Below are 17,315 nucleotides of genomic sequence, written 5' to 3'. Positions count from 1 at the left end.
ATAGTGGAGACATCTGAAGGAAGAATTGCACTGGTGCTGCCCAGATACTTGCTGACTGACACCAATAGAAATTATATTCTCCCTCTTTTCTTCAAGAAAAGATGGAGAATGTAATTTAGTTTCACATTTGATTGTTACAAACTGAACTTGTATAATTTTTGTTGAGTGGATTCATCAGTAATTGATTAACACTTTTCAGGAACGAACAGAAAGGTGAATTTATTTTTCTGAATGGTATGCTGTTACAAATTAACTCTACACGATTTGTGAGAAAACACAAAGTTGAGAAAAAATAGGCTTTATTTTTATTCTCCTGTGCAGTCTTGAGTTGCATTGCTTATATCTTAATTGAACTGTAATTTTTTTTAACATAGTTTGCTTCTTTTGAACAAACCTGACAATATTACTTTTTCCTTTGTTGCAAAATCACTATTTTTCTCTCAGCCACTGTCTTAAAAAAAAAAAGACTGAATACTGTATTCTTGTGCATCATTCAGTTATCAAAAAGGATAAAATATTTTTCCAGATGAGTAGCCATTTTGACTTTATTTTCAGAAGGAATTTGTATAGTTTGCATTAATATTTAAATGTAGCCCATCTCTTTTGTGGGAAATCATGGTCTTATCAAACCAGTTTGAAAAATATTCTGAGTTGATAAGTTCTCTAGGGACATGGCATTAATGTAAGTAAAACTTTAATTTAGCCAACTTCTATTATAATTGTCTTTAGTAATTTACACTGATATCCATGTTGGATTATGGCTTCTAGAAATGGAGTATGCATTGTATATGCATATATATATGTATGCATATATATATATATATATATTCCTAAAATCCTCTCCCTATTGATAACTCTCACTGTGTGCATAGTGAGAAGCCTCCACTAGGAAGGTGTAGAATAGACATATTTCATACCCTTCAATTAGCATTTAGAAACTGATCTGTGTAAGCTAACTGCTCACAAGGGAAGACATTGTCTGGAATGAAAAATTCTACAAACAGGATGAAACATCTGCAGGAAGTTGCAAATGGGGGTGTGAAAAGGTATAACAGGCTTTGCAATGCAATTATTTGAAACTAAGTTGAAGAAAAGCATGGAAAAAATGGCTATATAATTAGAAAGCAGATTTATATAAAAGTTATGTATTATGTGTCTAATTGAGGTATACAATAATAATATTTGGTCAATGAAAACAACTGGACCAAATATTCTTGTATTTTGGAACATCATTGAAAGGTTTGCATAGGCTTTTAAAAAAAAAAAATAAATAATAAAGAAAAATAAATAAAGGAATTCTTAAAATCAATCTTAGAATAAATGGAGTTTTCAAAATGTTCAATGAAGTTTATGAACATTCTGTGATATGGTAAGTTGAGAGTGAGGAAAGGATTATTGGGACATAATGTCATGGGGGATACTAGAACATTCTAGCAGTTCTATTCAAGAAATATTGGAAGGTTCTTTTGGGAAAGTTCTTTGAATATATAAAGAGGTATGGATAACTGGGCAGTTGCAGTGAGGTATCAGATGGATATCATAGTGACAGTGGCAGTATTTATTGTGATGTAGGTGATCTGATAATGGCCATATTTTGTTAATGTGCAATAAAATTACACAGGAGATAATGTATAATTTGTACACTATCTTAAAGCTCTTGATAGAAAAGGTAACAAATTAATGATCTTGAAGTTATGGATGCAGATTCAAGCACCATGGACAAATGCCTTACTTGACAGATACCTGATTTTATGATAGAACAGATCCCTTATTTTTATGATATAATGAATGAGGTTTTTATGATGGAAAAAGGTACACTGTTGCAAGAGTCCATTGCTGACTGTGACTATTTGATGGGAAAAAAACGTAAGTACCAACACAGAAAGTAGTCAACAAAGCAACCCTGGTTCTTATTCAACTGTTCTGCAAAGTCCAATAGCTACAGAGGATTTGTTTCCCCTCCTTTAAAAAGTACAAAATATATAAGGTTGTAAGGGAAAAGAAAAGGCAATGGCTGCAAAAAAATTCAGATTTTCCCTGACAAGGTGTCAGATTGTATTTGTAAAAAAAAAAAAGAGTAAAACAAATCAGGGAAGCATAGAAACAAACAAAAAAAAGAAGTATTTTCCAAATTCAGAGAGGCAAGGGAGAATGCCATATAATTACATTACCAGAATTTGAAGAAATGGGGACTAAAAAAAAAAAAAAAAAAAAGCCCCATTTCTTCAAATTCTAGGAGTGAGGTATCAGATATTTATCAAATTTTAAATTGAGCCATACAGTGAGGCACCTATCTAGGTAGTTGCCCACAATTTTTTAAATTAGGAAATAGCTTCCCCCCACTTTAGAACACCAAAATATCAAAAAAAGATTTCTGATTACAGATAAATATTTTATATACTTAAATGTTATAATTAATGTTCATGTAATGTGGTACTTGCAGAAAGTAGACAATGTGTGTGGCAGTGTTTCTCAACCTGTGTGCTGCGAGTATGCTTCAAGTGTGTCACAGAAAACGCAAATTAAAAAAAATTAAATCCAAGTTTTATAATAAAAATTAATTCGAACAAAAAATTTGTTTATTAATGCTGCGCTGATCTGAGTGCTTTCCGGCAGTCAATATGACATGTTTTAATTCCTAGTAGTAGATCTACTCATCTTTCCTACATGAATAATAAGTGTATTATTAAAAAAAATCCAACAGAAATAACTTCCTGTTTGTGAATATATGAGTATAGTAGTGATTGTAGTTTGTATTGTGCTGCAAAATTTGAGTGTCTTTAAAAGTGTGCTGCAGCTATGAAAAGGTTGAGAAACACTGGTGTATGGTATAACTATTTTTGTTATTCAGTGAGTGTCGGTGCTAAATTTACTAATCATTTTTGAGACATTGTGGGTCCAACTTATTAGAAACACTATTATATCCTAATACACCAAGCTGACCGGGCTAGCCAGGTAGGTAAAGTGCCTGCCTAGCAACCCTAAGGTTGTGGGTTCGAATCCCATCTCGGGCTTGGATTAGAGTAAAATGCAAAAACTTTGGGGGGTGCATTATGGCCACAGAAGCCAATGCGACAACAACTAACAAAAAAATAATAATACACCAATTAAAGTTGTACTTATAAAGGTGTGATTCTGCTGTGGTTATTTCTTTTGCTAACTTACTTGCAGCATTCTTCCTATTGTTACTTAACAATGGGAAGGATCTATTGTTAAGTAAATTGGGAGGGCATACTTCTGTTTCTGGTAATACATAGGGACTAGCAATTTCCTTATTTTATAGATACAGCAGCATTGAAAGTAGCTTTTTATTCTTTCCAATACACTATTGGTTTTTTTATTTTTTTCAATATAGCCCACAATATTGTCATGATTGCAGGAACACTTAATTTTTTTATGGGAATATAAATAAAGTAACATAAGGTTCTGCAATAATAACTTTTTAAAATGTTTTTTTTATTTTATTATTATTATGTGTTAAGCTGAATATTTTATTGAAAATGTAATCAGAAACCTGGCAGGTGTCTGATGAAGAAAGTTGCAGTTGTTAAAGACAAAAAGAATGGGTTTTAATTGCAGGTAAGGGGACTATGAAAGCTTAAGATTCTATATATCTTCTATCAGCTGGAAAGATAGCACACAGAGCATGGATATATTAGTTTTATGGCATACCTTTAAAGCCATAACACCAGCTGGATGCTGAGATGAATGAATAATGAGCTATAATGTTTAAGAGAGTAGAAAAAGATAAAATTGGAAAGAGTGATGTAAAATACTAAATGAAGCCTATAGCTACCAGTTGATTCTTAATTGTACCAAAAAAAAAGGTTAGGCACCGATTATAAGAAATCGCTGACTACAACAGTAAAGAATAGGGTTTTTTTTTTTTTATGTATGTGCATGTAAAGAAGAGAAGAATTAGTTAGATCGCTCCTTGTGTGATGGGTGTGGGAAAGTCTTAGATAAGCCTTCTGATTGTAGATGAAGTGAACTCATACTTTGTTTTATATTTAGAGTTGAAAGACTGTTCATAGTGAGGAGAAACTGTGCAGGTGAATCAGGGAAGTATCAAATTAATGCCATTGAAATTTCAGAAAGTTATTAGAAGAGCATTTGAGTGTATAGGCAGATAAGGCTCCTGTAGTTGATTGCACAGACCCAGTAATTTTGAGGGAGGTAGCAAGAGAACCATTAAATTAATTATTGAGCATCACTGGACTCAGGAGAAATTCCTTTGGCTTTCAGAAGTGTCACTATTGCTAAAACATAAAGGTGGTTCTAATAGTGAAGTGGGTAACTACTGACTGGTCGGTCCAACTTCATTGTTAGAGAAAATGATGGAAGTAGTGAAAAAAGTTTAATACAGGGTGATTTAGGTAGAAATGGAATTTGGAAGAGGACAGCATGGTTTTATGAAAGGGAAAATATGTTCAACCTGGTTAGCTATTTTGATAGAATCACTCATGAGATGGATGTAAAAAATAATTTTGTATTGTTTACTTGGATTTCAGAAAAGCGTTTCATTCAGTTTCACATGATAGCTTTGCAGAAAATATCTTTATATGAATCTCAGAGTAATGGCTGCAGGATAGAAAGGCAGAGGGTTGAGAGGGTTAAACACCTCATTCAAATCACATCACAGGTGCCTAGTCACTGGTTACTTTTCAAATTGGACTAATATAGGTAGTGGGATTCCTCAGAGATCAGTATTGGGACCACTGTGGTTTTTATTTATTTTTTTTAAATGACAACAATGAAGGAATAAAGGGCATTTTGTCAAAATTTGGAGATATCAAGATTGGTAGAGTGGTTAATGATCATTGCTAAGCAGCATTGCTTCCTTGAAGGACAGTGAGAAAAGTAGCGGCTACGTTTTCATGCTACACAATACAATGTTTTATATTTGGGGAAATAGCAACCCCAAAATAACTTACCCACTTGGTGGGGTTGAATTAAAATCATTAGAGGAGAATGGGATTTGGTAGTTATTTGGTTGGTTTGGTTGGATGTGAAGCTCTCAGAGCAGTGTAGATAGGTGGTGGCAGGCCCATGGTGTCCTATCAATGATTCAACAATCATTTGCTTGTAGAGATAGCTGTCGTAATTCCACTGTATAAAGTGTTCATAAGACTGTGCTTGGAATATTGTGTTCAAATATGGGGACTGCACAAAAAAAAAAACCTTTCTTAAAAGAAAGTTAGTGTACCTGGTGAGATCAGCAAAAAGAGAACCATATGAGGAAATACTTTGAATACTTGGGCTACAGAGCTTGGTAACTAGACATCTTAGAGATCTGAGGTGTATAAGGCTGAGAGGCAAAATTGAATTAGGATGAAATTTTCACTCTTGTAAATGATTCCAGAACTAGGGGCCATGTACTAAACCTCTTCCCCCAGTTATGTGGGAAGAGGTTTAGATTGCAGGAATTTTTGCTTTAGCCAGTGTTGTTGATTACTGGAATAAACTGCCCCCGTAGATTTGTTGAGGCTGAAATTGGGAGAAATTTAAGTAATCTGAATAGGTTACCTACCTGAAGGAGTCAAATATGGAGTTTATTTTATTAGATACTTTATTTTTTATTTTCTTGGCCGGCATAGCAAAAACACTGGGCTTCCTTATATACCACGTAGCTAATTTATTTGTTAATATTCAGAGGTTTCATCACACTTCACTTTTCATTTCTTATTTGATGAATGCCTTGTGTTGGTAGTCCAGTCATTGCAGAACTCTCATTGCTTTGTAAAGAGGAATTGCAAGATATCGTTTTGGCTTCTTTTCATGTCATGTGAGAAACAGTATCTTTCTTGATTACGTCTTCTCGTGTGTAGTCTGATGGCATCGAACAAACTCAACGCCATCAGCATTGAGTTTGCTTCAATCCATTCGAAGCCTTAAACACCTCACAGATGCCTAGTCACAGGATACGGCAATTTACAGAACTGAAGTCTCCCCTGGTAAGACCATCCTCTTGTTTCCTCCTCATCCTCCCTAAAATGAAGCCTCGGTATATCATTAACAAAACCCTCATGAGCTGACAGCCTGTGCATAATGCTCAGAGAACTTCATATCTTACTGTACGATTATCCCTGGTATTTTTCATTTTCCACTACCCTGAGTGTAGTATCACGCAGTTGGTATGTTAATCTGGGATTACTTCTATTTCTAGTGCAATATTTACAAATGCAAGGTACTATGCAGTACCTTGCATTTGTAAATATCAAACTTGCACTGCCTAACACTTGCACTTTCTCATCTCATCTGCCTAACTTTTATAGATCTTGTTGTAGTAGTTACCTTGATTACCATCATTAATCACCCTGCCCACTTTTGTACATTTTCAGACTTAGACATTAAGTCTCATATATATTCATCATATTATTAATAAATATAGAAAATAACAATGCTCCCATCACTGAATCCTGCGGAACTTCATTAATGACATTAGTCTCCATGAAGAGCAATGTCCATTGATTACCACTGTCTTCTCCCACTCAACTATTCCTTTTTCCATAACAGTAACTTGCTCTTAATGCCACACTGCTCCAATTTGTACAGCAGGCTCCTATGTGCAACAGTGTCAAAAACTTTTTCTGAAATCCAAGTATGTGATATAAAAGTCATTATTTGCATTCAGTTCATTGGTTACTGCTTGGCCAGACAAGATTGCCCCTTTAAGAAATGCATGCTGTGACTGCAGTATAACTGCATTACTTCTATAATCAGTGACTCCATTATTTCCCTGGAAGAGAAATTAAGCAACCAGGTCAATGTAACAGTCAATACGACCACGTGGAAAAAGCAGTTTTTGTGAGTATCTATTTGATTTTCTGACAAAATGTGTGTGTTTATGTAGTATGAATCAGAGCTGTACTACTCAATATGTTCTACGTTGATAATAATATTAGTAAAATAATAAGAGGAGTTTACCTCAATATAGTGCGTAGAACACTTCCGTATGATACCCTCCAGTTTTAATTTCTGGAGGGTATCATACGGAATAGTGTATTGAGGTAAACTCCTTATTATTTTACTAATATCATGTTTATGTATATTTAACAACAATAAATATTGGTATTTTTAAATACTTTATTGTACAGTGCATCAATAAAAGATTGAAACAATTTTGTTTCAATCTTTTAATTGCATGCAAAAAGGGGAGGACAAGCAAAATTGATAGTACTTAAGTATGAAGGTTGAATGCTGAAAAATGGCTAGAATTTTCTAATACAATCTCACTTATATTGTGATGTGATTCTTTGTACTGACCCAGAGCATCACATTATAACAGGTTTCAACTGTATGTACTTATTGTAAGACTTTGTATCCCCTGTTATTTATAATCATGCCATGCATTTTTGTCCTCTACTGCTAAGCTCATTGGTTCATCTTGCATCCATTTTGGTCTAGATCTTGAACAATATTTCTTAGTTTGTATATAATGTTTATTGCCTCTATTATTACTTCTCTTAACACTTCCTCTTTTACATTTACATATTTAACAGCATCAGTTTGTCTGACTGAAAAGAGTTTAAAAAATGTCTGATCCCAATATAGTCATCTTTGCAAAAACAAAGCCTCTTGCCATTGACAGTATTTCTTTTGACTAAATCCCACATCACTACACTGTTCACTGCCACCAAAAGATTCCATTACTTGAAGATTCTTAATATATGAGGAATCGCTGCTGATAACCAGATCAAGAATATTGCTTTGTCTTGTTACCTCTCTTACGTGGTGATATAGATAGCAGTCAGAGCAAATCAAGAGATGTTTTGCTCTGACTGCTGACCAGAAAGTATGACATTTCAATTTCTAGCCCATTTGGTTTGTCACTCTGTTTTAAGCATGTCATAATGAAAGTGAGAGAGAGAGAGAGAGAGAGAGAGAGAGAGAGAGAGAGATGGTTTTGGATATATAACACATTGTCTGTAATTAAGTTAACTTCAATTTTATGATTAACAAAAATGTTTCTATATGAGGATTTTGAATTTTTCTCTGGCATCAAAAAATATCATATCGATAAAATAAACAGTTATATAAATATGTTAAATAGAGAAAGCAGCTGTATTGAATCAGTAATATAAATGTCATTTGTTCCATGTGCTCTTTGTCGACAGCACATCCCTAAGGTATAGAAACTCCTTGGATATATTGCATAGTCAGTGTTAAATCTATACATGCTTTAAAGTGATCAATAATTGACATCTCATAAGATAACGTGAAAATTTTCTATTAAATAATAATTTTTAGTGACCTGTAGAATGAAAGGTTAGATGTTTGAATCACATATGGTGATTTAAGGAGAAAAGTTGTAACTTTGGGGGCAGTGGCAATTTTATATATATGTAAAAAGAAGTTAATATAAACTTGTATGATTCTGAACATTTAAGGAGCTATGATTATTTGAATTTTAAACAAATTAGGTCATATTCGATTATTAAATAGTGCCTAAAAGTTTCTGTACTATACTTAAGTATTTATGAAAATCTCTCCATATGTTGAGTAAACTGAAATGAGATTTGTGGTTTTATTTTATTATTATATATATTTTTTATTTTTTTGGAGAATTGAGAGGATGGATACATATCAGTGGATATAGAATAACCCATCGACATGATAATTAGTATTAAGGTCTAGAACAGATAGTCTGCAGACTTCATGCAGCTCTCCAGTTTGGTGTGGCTCATGAGTATGATTGCGTTTTCAAATTTTTTTTTTTCTTATTTCCAAAAAAGCAGGAAATCTTGTTGAAAACATTTTATAAAAAGTGCTTGTATTGTTTTTAATTTTTCAATTGATTTCACATGACACTAGTAAACAACTTTTTTGTCAGAAGCAAATCATTTGTATTTTTCTAATTTTGGTGTATTCAGTTACGTTATTTCAGTACATTAAATTTACAAATGCAGTATTACAAAAATATTTCTAAATTACAGTACATTAAATTTAAATAAATAGTTAACCTTTATGGGTCTGATTCTTATTTGTGCTTGTTTCATAGATCTAATCATTACATGGCAGTAATATCTTGTAGTGAATAGAGATCTGTGAAACACAAGTAAATGAATAAGAATTAATGATTTTTTAAAAATAATATTCATTATTTTTAAAAAATTTATAATGTTGTTATTTGGTTTTTAGGAGCATTAGCAACTAAGGCCATATTGCTTTGGGAATATGCGGTGGTCATTCCCTGATCTTTCCGCATCCTCCGTATTTGGTGGTCACGGGCTCGAACCCCGTCTAATCAAGAAGTGTGCACTACGCACTGCTGCTCCTGCCCACCTGGCTATGGAGTCACCTATTTAATAATGTAGTCCATGGTTAGATACCAAAAGTACAATGATGTCCCTCAATGGTTTGAAGTTAGACAGCTCTGGTCTAAAAGAATATTCTAAAAAGTTCTTAAATTCTAAAGGATTAGTTTGTTTCAAATTTATAATTGTTTCCATAGGGGTGAGGTCTAAAACTGCTCTGGCAATTTAACAGATAATTCAGTGCAGAAACTTTACTGTTAATGACTTTTCCTTCTGAACTAATGTCCAATCAGTATATGCACCTTCGAGTAATATGTGTGCATAAATAAAATGTGTAGTGGGGGAAGTAGGCAGAACCAGGGACAATGGTAATTGGTTGTAAAAGCTTTCCAGAGGACCAATAAAATGTACACAGACAGTTTGGTGTTGGTATGACTTATCCTTGAGAAATGCTCAACTATCCAAACTAATATAGGTTTATGTTGGGTAGGGATGTGGGCTGTTGTGGTTGTCGAATCTTATTTAACCTTCGTGCTGACTGGTGGAACATGCCCTGAAAATTTGGTGTCAGCCTGACTTTTCGTTATCTAGTAATATCTGTAACTTCAAAATTTGCTTTCATTTAAATATGGAGATAACTTGAATTTTATGGAGGGGGGGAAATAAATTGTCAAATTTCTATTGAATTGAAATTATTTAAATGAAATAGTTGGCCTAACATTCTCCCCCTCCAAAAAGGAGAGAGAGATCTAAAAAAGTTTCATGAAAATCTGCCCAGTGGCAGTTAAGGTGTTACATTTAAATAGATAGATAGATAGACAAAATAAAGACAGTTTAACTTTACCATATTTGCAAACATGAAAATGGCTTATGGAGCTTTCAGTGATTAGAAATAATGAAAATAAGTAAGAATGAACAAACTTGTACACTCTGTAGAAGAAAAATTTTGCTGGGCATGCTTTTTTTTTTTGTTATTTTTATCATCAAAAACTCCATAGACTTTTTTTTTCAAACAGCCATGGCTCCATAACTGCTCAGAATCAGACACATGTTTATATGAACTTTTCTACTCAAAATGATTACTGCTGTTAGCTCCTGAAGCTATGAACTTTCCCCTGAATCATCCTGTCTGTGTGTGTGTGTGTGTGTGTATTTAATATTTATTTTGCTTTATTATTTCTTTTCCCCAAGAATTTTTTTATAGGTATTCAAACAAATGCTTAGGAAAGCTGATTTTGGAAGCAGCGACAATTTTCGTTGCTGCTTTTGTTGTCATGTTCGAACTGGAACGATAATTCTGGGAGTATGGCATTTGGTAAGTTTTTTCTTAATTTTTTTTTTTTAATTTTTAAAGAAGTGTAACATTTTATGTTGGGCAATTTTATATTGAAATATAAAATGATAGTTCAAAGTGAAATAAAAATGTCAATTAGAATTTCAGATGAAGGTATAGGTTATAAGCCAGGCTTATATCAGACAATATTAAAGACTTGTCTGTCAGAAAAAGTAAAATATTGTTAATTTAAAAATTTTTCTGATGTGAAAAAGAAGTATTTATTCTGCCAGTTAATCTTAAACTGAATAATAAAATTTAAATATTGACTGCCACTAGGCAGGCCAGTGACAACCAGAATTCAGTTGAATCTTTAACTCCCTCCTTCAACCCACAATATCTGTCGGCCTCTATCAAATCATCCAGCATTCCAATTTGTCTCCCCCTCCTCCTCTTATTTTCTTTCTCATCACTTTCCCTTCCGTTATCTCTCAAACTGTCCTTTCAGTATATGTCCGATGCAAGTTTTCTTATAGCCTTTATCATATTTCAATTTTTACCTACTTTCTACTCATTTCTAATGTGATCTGTCTTTCATTTACTCTACCCCCCCCCCCACATCTCGAAAGCTTCAATTTTTAATATCCTCATCCTTTATTGCCTGTCTTGTCTTAGCCTGATAAAGCATTTAACTGGCTTTTCCTTGAACTTTATCTGTTCCATCTGTAAATATGTTTCCTCCTCCTGTCAAATCCTGTGTTACACATTGCAGTTCTGATTCTAATTTCCTGACTACTACTATCGAAATTTTCCAGTCAGCTTTTTAGTAAACTGCCAAGGTTTTTATGCGTAAACATCTTTGGCAGCACCTACTAAATTTCGGACAGTAGTAAACCCAATTTGTAATTATTTTATGAGACCGAAATGACGTCAATTACTTTCCAGATGGGGTCTGACACTAACTCATTTGCCAGCGCAAAGCTTCATGGGAAAGGCGAAAAGAATGGTGTTGGGAGAGGAGATCATGTGAGGTGATCTTGGATGTGCTCAGAGCTAGCATAAACCAGCTAGTTGCAGAAAAACATTTATGATTTGGGGCATACCACTTAGGTGACTTGGAGCTAACCATTGCCACCCATGACAGAAACCTTTTGGTAACCAGAGAAATGGATATCTTGAGGGCAGTGTGCACAGTAGTTCCATCTATCACAACGTCAGCCTTACCAGTTGAAGCGCATGTAATGTTGTATTAGTCTGTATTACTGAAACGGTTGTATATTTCCATCAAGTGTGAATCATAAATGTTTTTCTGCAGCCAGCTTGGCAAGTCAAGAATATTTGAATTGGTTCCCAATTGGGAGATAACTGACTCCAAATTACATGCACAAATAGAATCATAAATGTTTTTCTGCAACCAGCTTGGCAAGTCAAGAATATTTGAATTGGTTCACAATTGGGAGATAACTGACTCCAAATTACATGCACAAATAGAATCATAAATGTTTTTCTGCAACCAGCTTGGCAAGTCAAGAATATTTGAATTGGTTTACAATTGGGAGATAACTGACTCCAAATTACATGGACAAGTAGAATCTTTTGCTTGTTATTGGCCATTCTCATTAAGTTCCAGAAGTCCTCGTTGGTCATCAAGTTTGTATTTCTTTGCAGTTGAGTTGGTTGGGTGTGGCCAGCTTTAGATCTTCATTCATCTCGCTGGTTGGATGATTCTTCTCGCAGTCGCATTACAAGGCTATGCAGATCATTACCGTATGCTTTGTCGGGGTCACTGTCGTTGTCTTGACACATCGTTTTGCAAATGTCCAAGTCCAACTCGTACAATTTACGCTGTTCTAGTACGAGCGCTTCATTGTCGTCATAGATCTTGGCATATTTCATCTCTGACAGTATCTCTGTTTCCTCATTGCGAAATGGAATGTGCAGCATTGCCATCTCGCGCTTGTACTCGTTGAGATTCTGAGCCAAGTCATAGTTTCGATAGTGTATTATGTGTGGATACTGTTGTTTCTTGCAGATCTCATTAGCGCTGCATGTGTAATTTGCAACAAAGCATGACAGAGTAACATGATAGTATTGATAGAATTGCAACAATACAAATACTTGTATTGTTGCAATCATACTATTCAGCAAATGACTACAGTCAAATGAGCCAATTAGGCTATTGGCCTAATAATCTCTTCCAAACATTGATTCAGTAGAGTTGAGCAGTGGGCATGTGCATAAAACATTACATTGTTCATACTAAATATTTCTGACTCAAGTATGATACTAATGTCACTAACATTTTGATTTGGTAGAGTAAGTAGCAGGTGTGAGCATAAACCATTACGTTGTTCGTGATTTTGATTCTAGGTGTTTGAAATTTAGTAGGTGTTGTCAAAGAAGTTTACACAAAACATTTTTCGTGTGTGCTATTTTCGTGTGTATTATTTTTCTGTATAAGCAGACTTAATTTTAGTACTTAAAAAAAATTGTCACATTTCCTTTCTGGCTGGTTTCAACAAGAATATTGTTCATTATCCTCTTGTCGTTTGTCATCCTTTTTATCCCCTTCTGCTATCATAAATTTAGCCTTAAAATTTATTCTCATCCCATGTTCTTTACAATTTTCTTCAAATCTTAACAAAAATGGTAATCCCTCTTCTTTAGAAGATAACTGCCATATCATCAAATCTGAGAGAGAGAGAGAGAGAGAGAGAGAGAGAGAGGGAGAGGGAGGGAGGGAGGGAGATCCTTGTCTCACCTTTGCCCATTTGATTTTCTTGAATTATTCATACTGATTCTTAGTATAACCTCTTTTACCACAGTATAAATTCTCTATCAGTTTTTCAGTATCACCAATTTACCTTCTCAGATGTTTTTTGTCAAATCCACAAAAACGTCCTTATTCACCTCTATTTCTTTCCATTGCTATTACAAAATATTTGTTAAACTGTGATACTGACAAAGTTACCTTGCAACTGTTGATGAATTTCTTGATACTGATTTTAATGTGGAAATACAGAGTATTTCAACCAGATATTTATCCATTATACAGTGAGTGAATATGAATGAATTTTTATCATAAATACTGTATTTTATAGAGGAAGGTAATAAAATCATATGTTAATTAGAAATACATTGGACTAATGACCTGTTTTTATTCAATAACTATATAGTGAAACAGAATATAACCATTTATTATGGGGAATGAAGACATGGATATATCATTATTAAATTAAACTTAGAAAACACTTGAACCACAAAATAGATATAGCAGATTAATTAATGCTGTTGATAGGGTTTAGATTTTAGTAGCACTTGTTTGGGGTGTGGGCATTTTCCTTTGGAAAAGAAGCCATGCGTTCACTCCTCCAACAGTTAGTGTTGCTTTTGTCCTCTTTTCTATTTTTTTTTTTTTTTTTAAATCTTATTTTTGTTTTATTTATGTATTTGTTTATTCATATTTGTTTTTATATAGGGATGGTGAGAGGTTCATAGGAGAGGAATGGCACCTTGGCTTATGTATAGCTCTTAACAGTATTAATTAATTTCTGTATTTATTTTGTAGTTCAAGTGCTTTCTAAGTTTAATTTTAAAATATAGTGTGTGTAGATTTCAACTGCATTCATCTCTAGAATCAGTTATGGTAAAATATCACAAATGTTAGAAGTTGCATGGCATTAGTGGTAGAAATGAAATGGTAGTTTTCTGTCATTATGGTATTTTGTAATCAGTGTAGTCTCAAAACCTGTGATCCTGAACTTAACTTCTGTTGTTTGCCGCCTTTTTTCACTTTCTTATTCCAAAGGTGTTTTCCTTCTGCTTGGAAATTCTCATATCCAGCCAGTTCCTAAAAAGGGTGACAAGTCCCTCCCATTGCAATTACTTCTACTCTTAAACTACCTAGAAACTTTCCGTCTGATCCAGTATGGATTCCGTGTTGATCCACTGGTGATATTCTGGCTTATGTTACATATTTATAGACAAATTCAATGGAAAAGTTTGGTGAAACGCAAGCAGTTGCTCTTGACATCTCAAAGGCTTTCGATCGTGTTTGGCATAAAGGTCTTCTAAACAAGCTTCCATCTTATGGTTTGCCAACTGTTTTTTATAATTGGTTATCCAGTTTTCTCTCTTCGCTCACTGAGGGTGATGGTAGATGGCTCTCTGTCTTTTAACTGCTCCACTAATGCTGGTGTCCCCCAGGGTTCAGTTCTTTCCCCCACTCTTTTCCTCTTGTATATTAATGACCTTCCTTTGTCTGGAAATCCTATCCATAGTTCTGCCGATGATAGCACATTGCACTCCACTTTCCATTTTGGAAAACCTTGCCCTGCTCGATCAGCTTCAACTTCTCGAATATCCGCTACCAATTCCTTAAATGCCGATCTCCAGGTAATTTTCCAGTGGGGCAAAGACAATTTAGTTAATTTCAATCCTTCTAAAACTCAGTCTTGTCTTATATCTTGGAAAAAGGATTCTTCTGCTCTATGCTTATCTTTGGTGACTCTCCGCTTTCTAGGCAAAATGATATATCTCTTTTGGGGATTACCCTGACTTCTAATCTCTCTTGGCACAAGCACATTACAAATATTCCTTCCCCTGCATTTAAAAAACTTGGTTTTCCCTTTCGCTCTCGGCATTACTTTTCTTCCAAACAGTTGTTCACTCTGTACAAATCATAAATCCGCCCTACCATGGAGTATTGTTCCCACATCTGGGGTGGTGCCCCAAAAACCTCTCTCGGGCTTCTAGATTTTCCATTCAGAAGAGGGCAGTTAGGTTAATTAACGACTCCACTCTGTCTCATAGACGTACTGTTTCTGCTGCATGCCTTTTCTACAGATACTTCCATGGACACTGTTCTTCTGAATTGGCTTCTATAATTCCCACTCTCTCTCTTTCAAAACAGTCTGACACATGTGCTGCCAACATCCATTTACTGTCTAACTTCAAACTCACAGAACCAACTTCATCTTCCTCATTTATTCATTCAACTGCTGTTTTCTGGAACAACCTTCCTTCATATGTATTTCCTGAAAATTACAGTTTACAAAGTTCAAGTCTAATGTCAACAAATATCATCTTTTGTCTTCTCAACCTCCAACCCAAGCACGGTACTAAGTACTGTAGGTTCTAATACCTCTCGTGCTTGGGGTTTTTATTAAAAAAAAAAAAACTTGCCTGTAGGTTTGTAGTTAAAGGTGGCTGATCCATTGTTTCTGATACTGTTTTATGTCATTTACTATGTTATCTACTTTTAATTTCTCACAAATATCTAGATTTCTTTGGTGGTCTAGTCTTGTAAAGCCTAATAATGGTCTTAAAAGTCTCATTTGTGTTGCTTCTAATTTTTGTGCATCTTTTTTATTTATGATCCATGTCTCAGAGCTGTAGAAGAGGGCTGATTTTGAAGTGATGTTGTGCAGTCGTAATTTTGTTTGTTGTCATTTGTTTTCTGAAGTGGTGTTTAATCGTTCCGTTTATTTTATTATATTTTTGTAGTTTAGTGTGTGTCTTTCCCTTCATTTGATATTAAATTTCCCAAATAGGAGAAATCAGATATTTGTTCTATTATTTTGTCATCAATAAAAATTGACTTTGTATGTTTTTTCCAAATGATCCCATTTGATTTTGTTTTTGAGGTGGAGATTTTCATCTCATATTTTTTGCCTGTTTTATTCAGTTCATTAGCTGCTTTTTTTGTAGTTCATTTTCTGATTTTGCATAACTTGATCATCAGCATATAATATAGTTTGGATTTTATTCCTGTTGTTCAACTGTACTGTTGTTAATTGTTTTGTTTCCATTCTTTAATAATTTTATTGATGTAGATATTAAATATATTTGGTGATAGTCCACATCCTTGTTTGACTCCTTTATTGGTGTTAATTGGGTCTGGTAGTTGGTTGGCCATTAGAATATTTTATGCAGACTTTTGAATTTCTATATAGGCATTGTATCGCTTTCTGAAGTTGGGTTGGGATATCTTCATGTAGAATCTGCCAAAGTTTTTCCCGGTTTACATTGTCATATGCTTTTTCATAATCAGTAAAAACAGCAGAAATGTTGATAGGTTGTATTCTCTTCTTTTCTCCAGAATTTGTTGTAATGAGAAAATGGCATCTATTGTGCTTCTCCTTTTTCTGAACCCACAATTGTTCTTCTAAGAATTGTTCACTGTATTTGTTGAGTATGGGCTTGGCACACCCAGGGTCCTAAGCTGGATATCACCATTCTTCTCTTTCTTGGTGATTCCTTTCTACTTCTCTCTCTCTCTCTCTGGATAAATCAGGAATTTCTTCTTTTTTTGTTTTCCCTCCTGGTGCAGCAAAAGCCTCAAGCTTCCTTGCACCATATAGCTAATTATAATAATATTTATTAAGTTTATTCTTTTAGTATATTAGAATATAGCTTTGAAGCAGTTGACAGTTGTTAGGGTTATTTCTGGAGCCTTTTTTTTTGTGTAAATTGATTACTGTTCCTGTTTCCCAATCTTTGGGTATCTGTTGCTTATGCCATATAATGTTAAATAATTTTAGTACTGTGTTTTTTAATAAGGTGCCACCATATTTAAATAGTTCTACATTCAAATTATCTACGTCTGGGCTTTTTGATTTTTGTAATATTAACTGTAGTTCTTCCATTGTTATATTTTCTTCATCTTCAGTTACCACAGATTCATCTTCCAATTCCCTAGTGCCAGGGTTATACCATAGTTTGGAATAGTGTTACTTCCATTCTGTTTGAGAGATGGAGTTGGTTTTTATTTGATCATTTGTGTT

At 34.1% G+C, this 17,315-nt stretch overlaps 1 protein-coding gene across 4 annotated transcripts in view; it reads left to right on the top strand.

Annotated features, from left to right (window-relative positions):
* LOC150087458 (lysosomal-associated transmembrane protein 4A) overlaps positions 1-17,315 on the top strand; it is a 93,687-nt gene that overhangs the window by 40,160 nt on the left and 36,212 nt on the right. For all 4 annotated transcript variants that reach the window (XM_090371200.1, XM_090371197.1, XM_090371196.1 and 1 more), the window contains one exon: positions 10,449-10,572. In XM_090371200.1, coding sequence (XP_090227326.1) covers positions 10,474-10,572 — 99 coding nt within the window. In that variant the 5' untranslated portion in view covers positions 10,449-10,473. The remainder of the gene's footprint in view (positions 1-10,448; positions 10,573-17,315) is intronic.

Source organism: Mastigoproctus giganteus, chromosome 4 (assembly GCF_048544385.1).
Source record: "Mastigoproctus giganteus isolate SK-2022 chromosome 4, ASM4854438v1, whole genome shotgun sequence".
NCBI classification, from domain to species: Eukaryota; Metazoa; Arthropoda; class Arachnida; order Uropygi; family Thelyphonidae; genus Mastigoproctus; species Mastigoproctus giganteus.
This window is presented reverse-complemented; position numbering and strand designations above follow the sequence as displayed.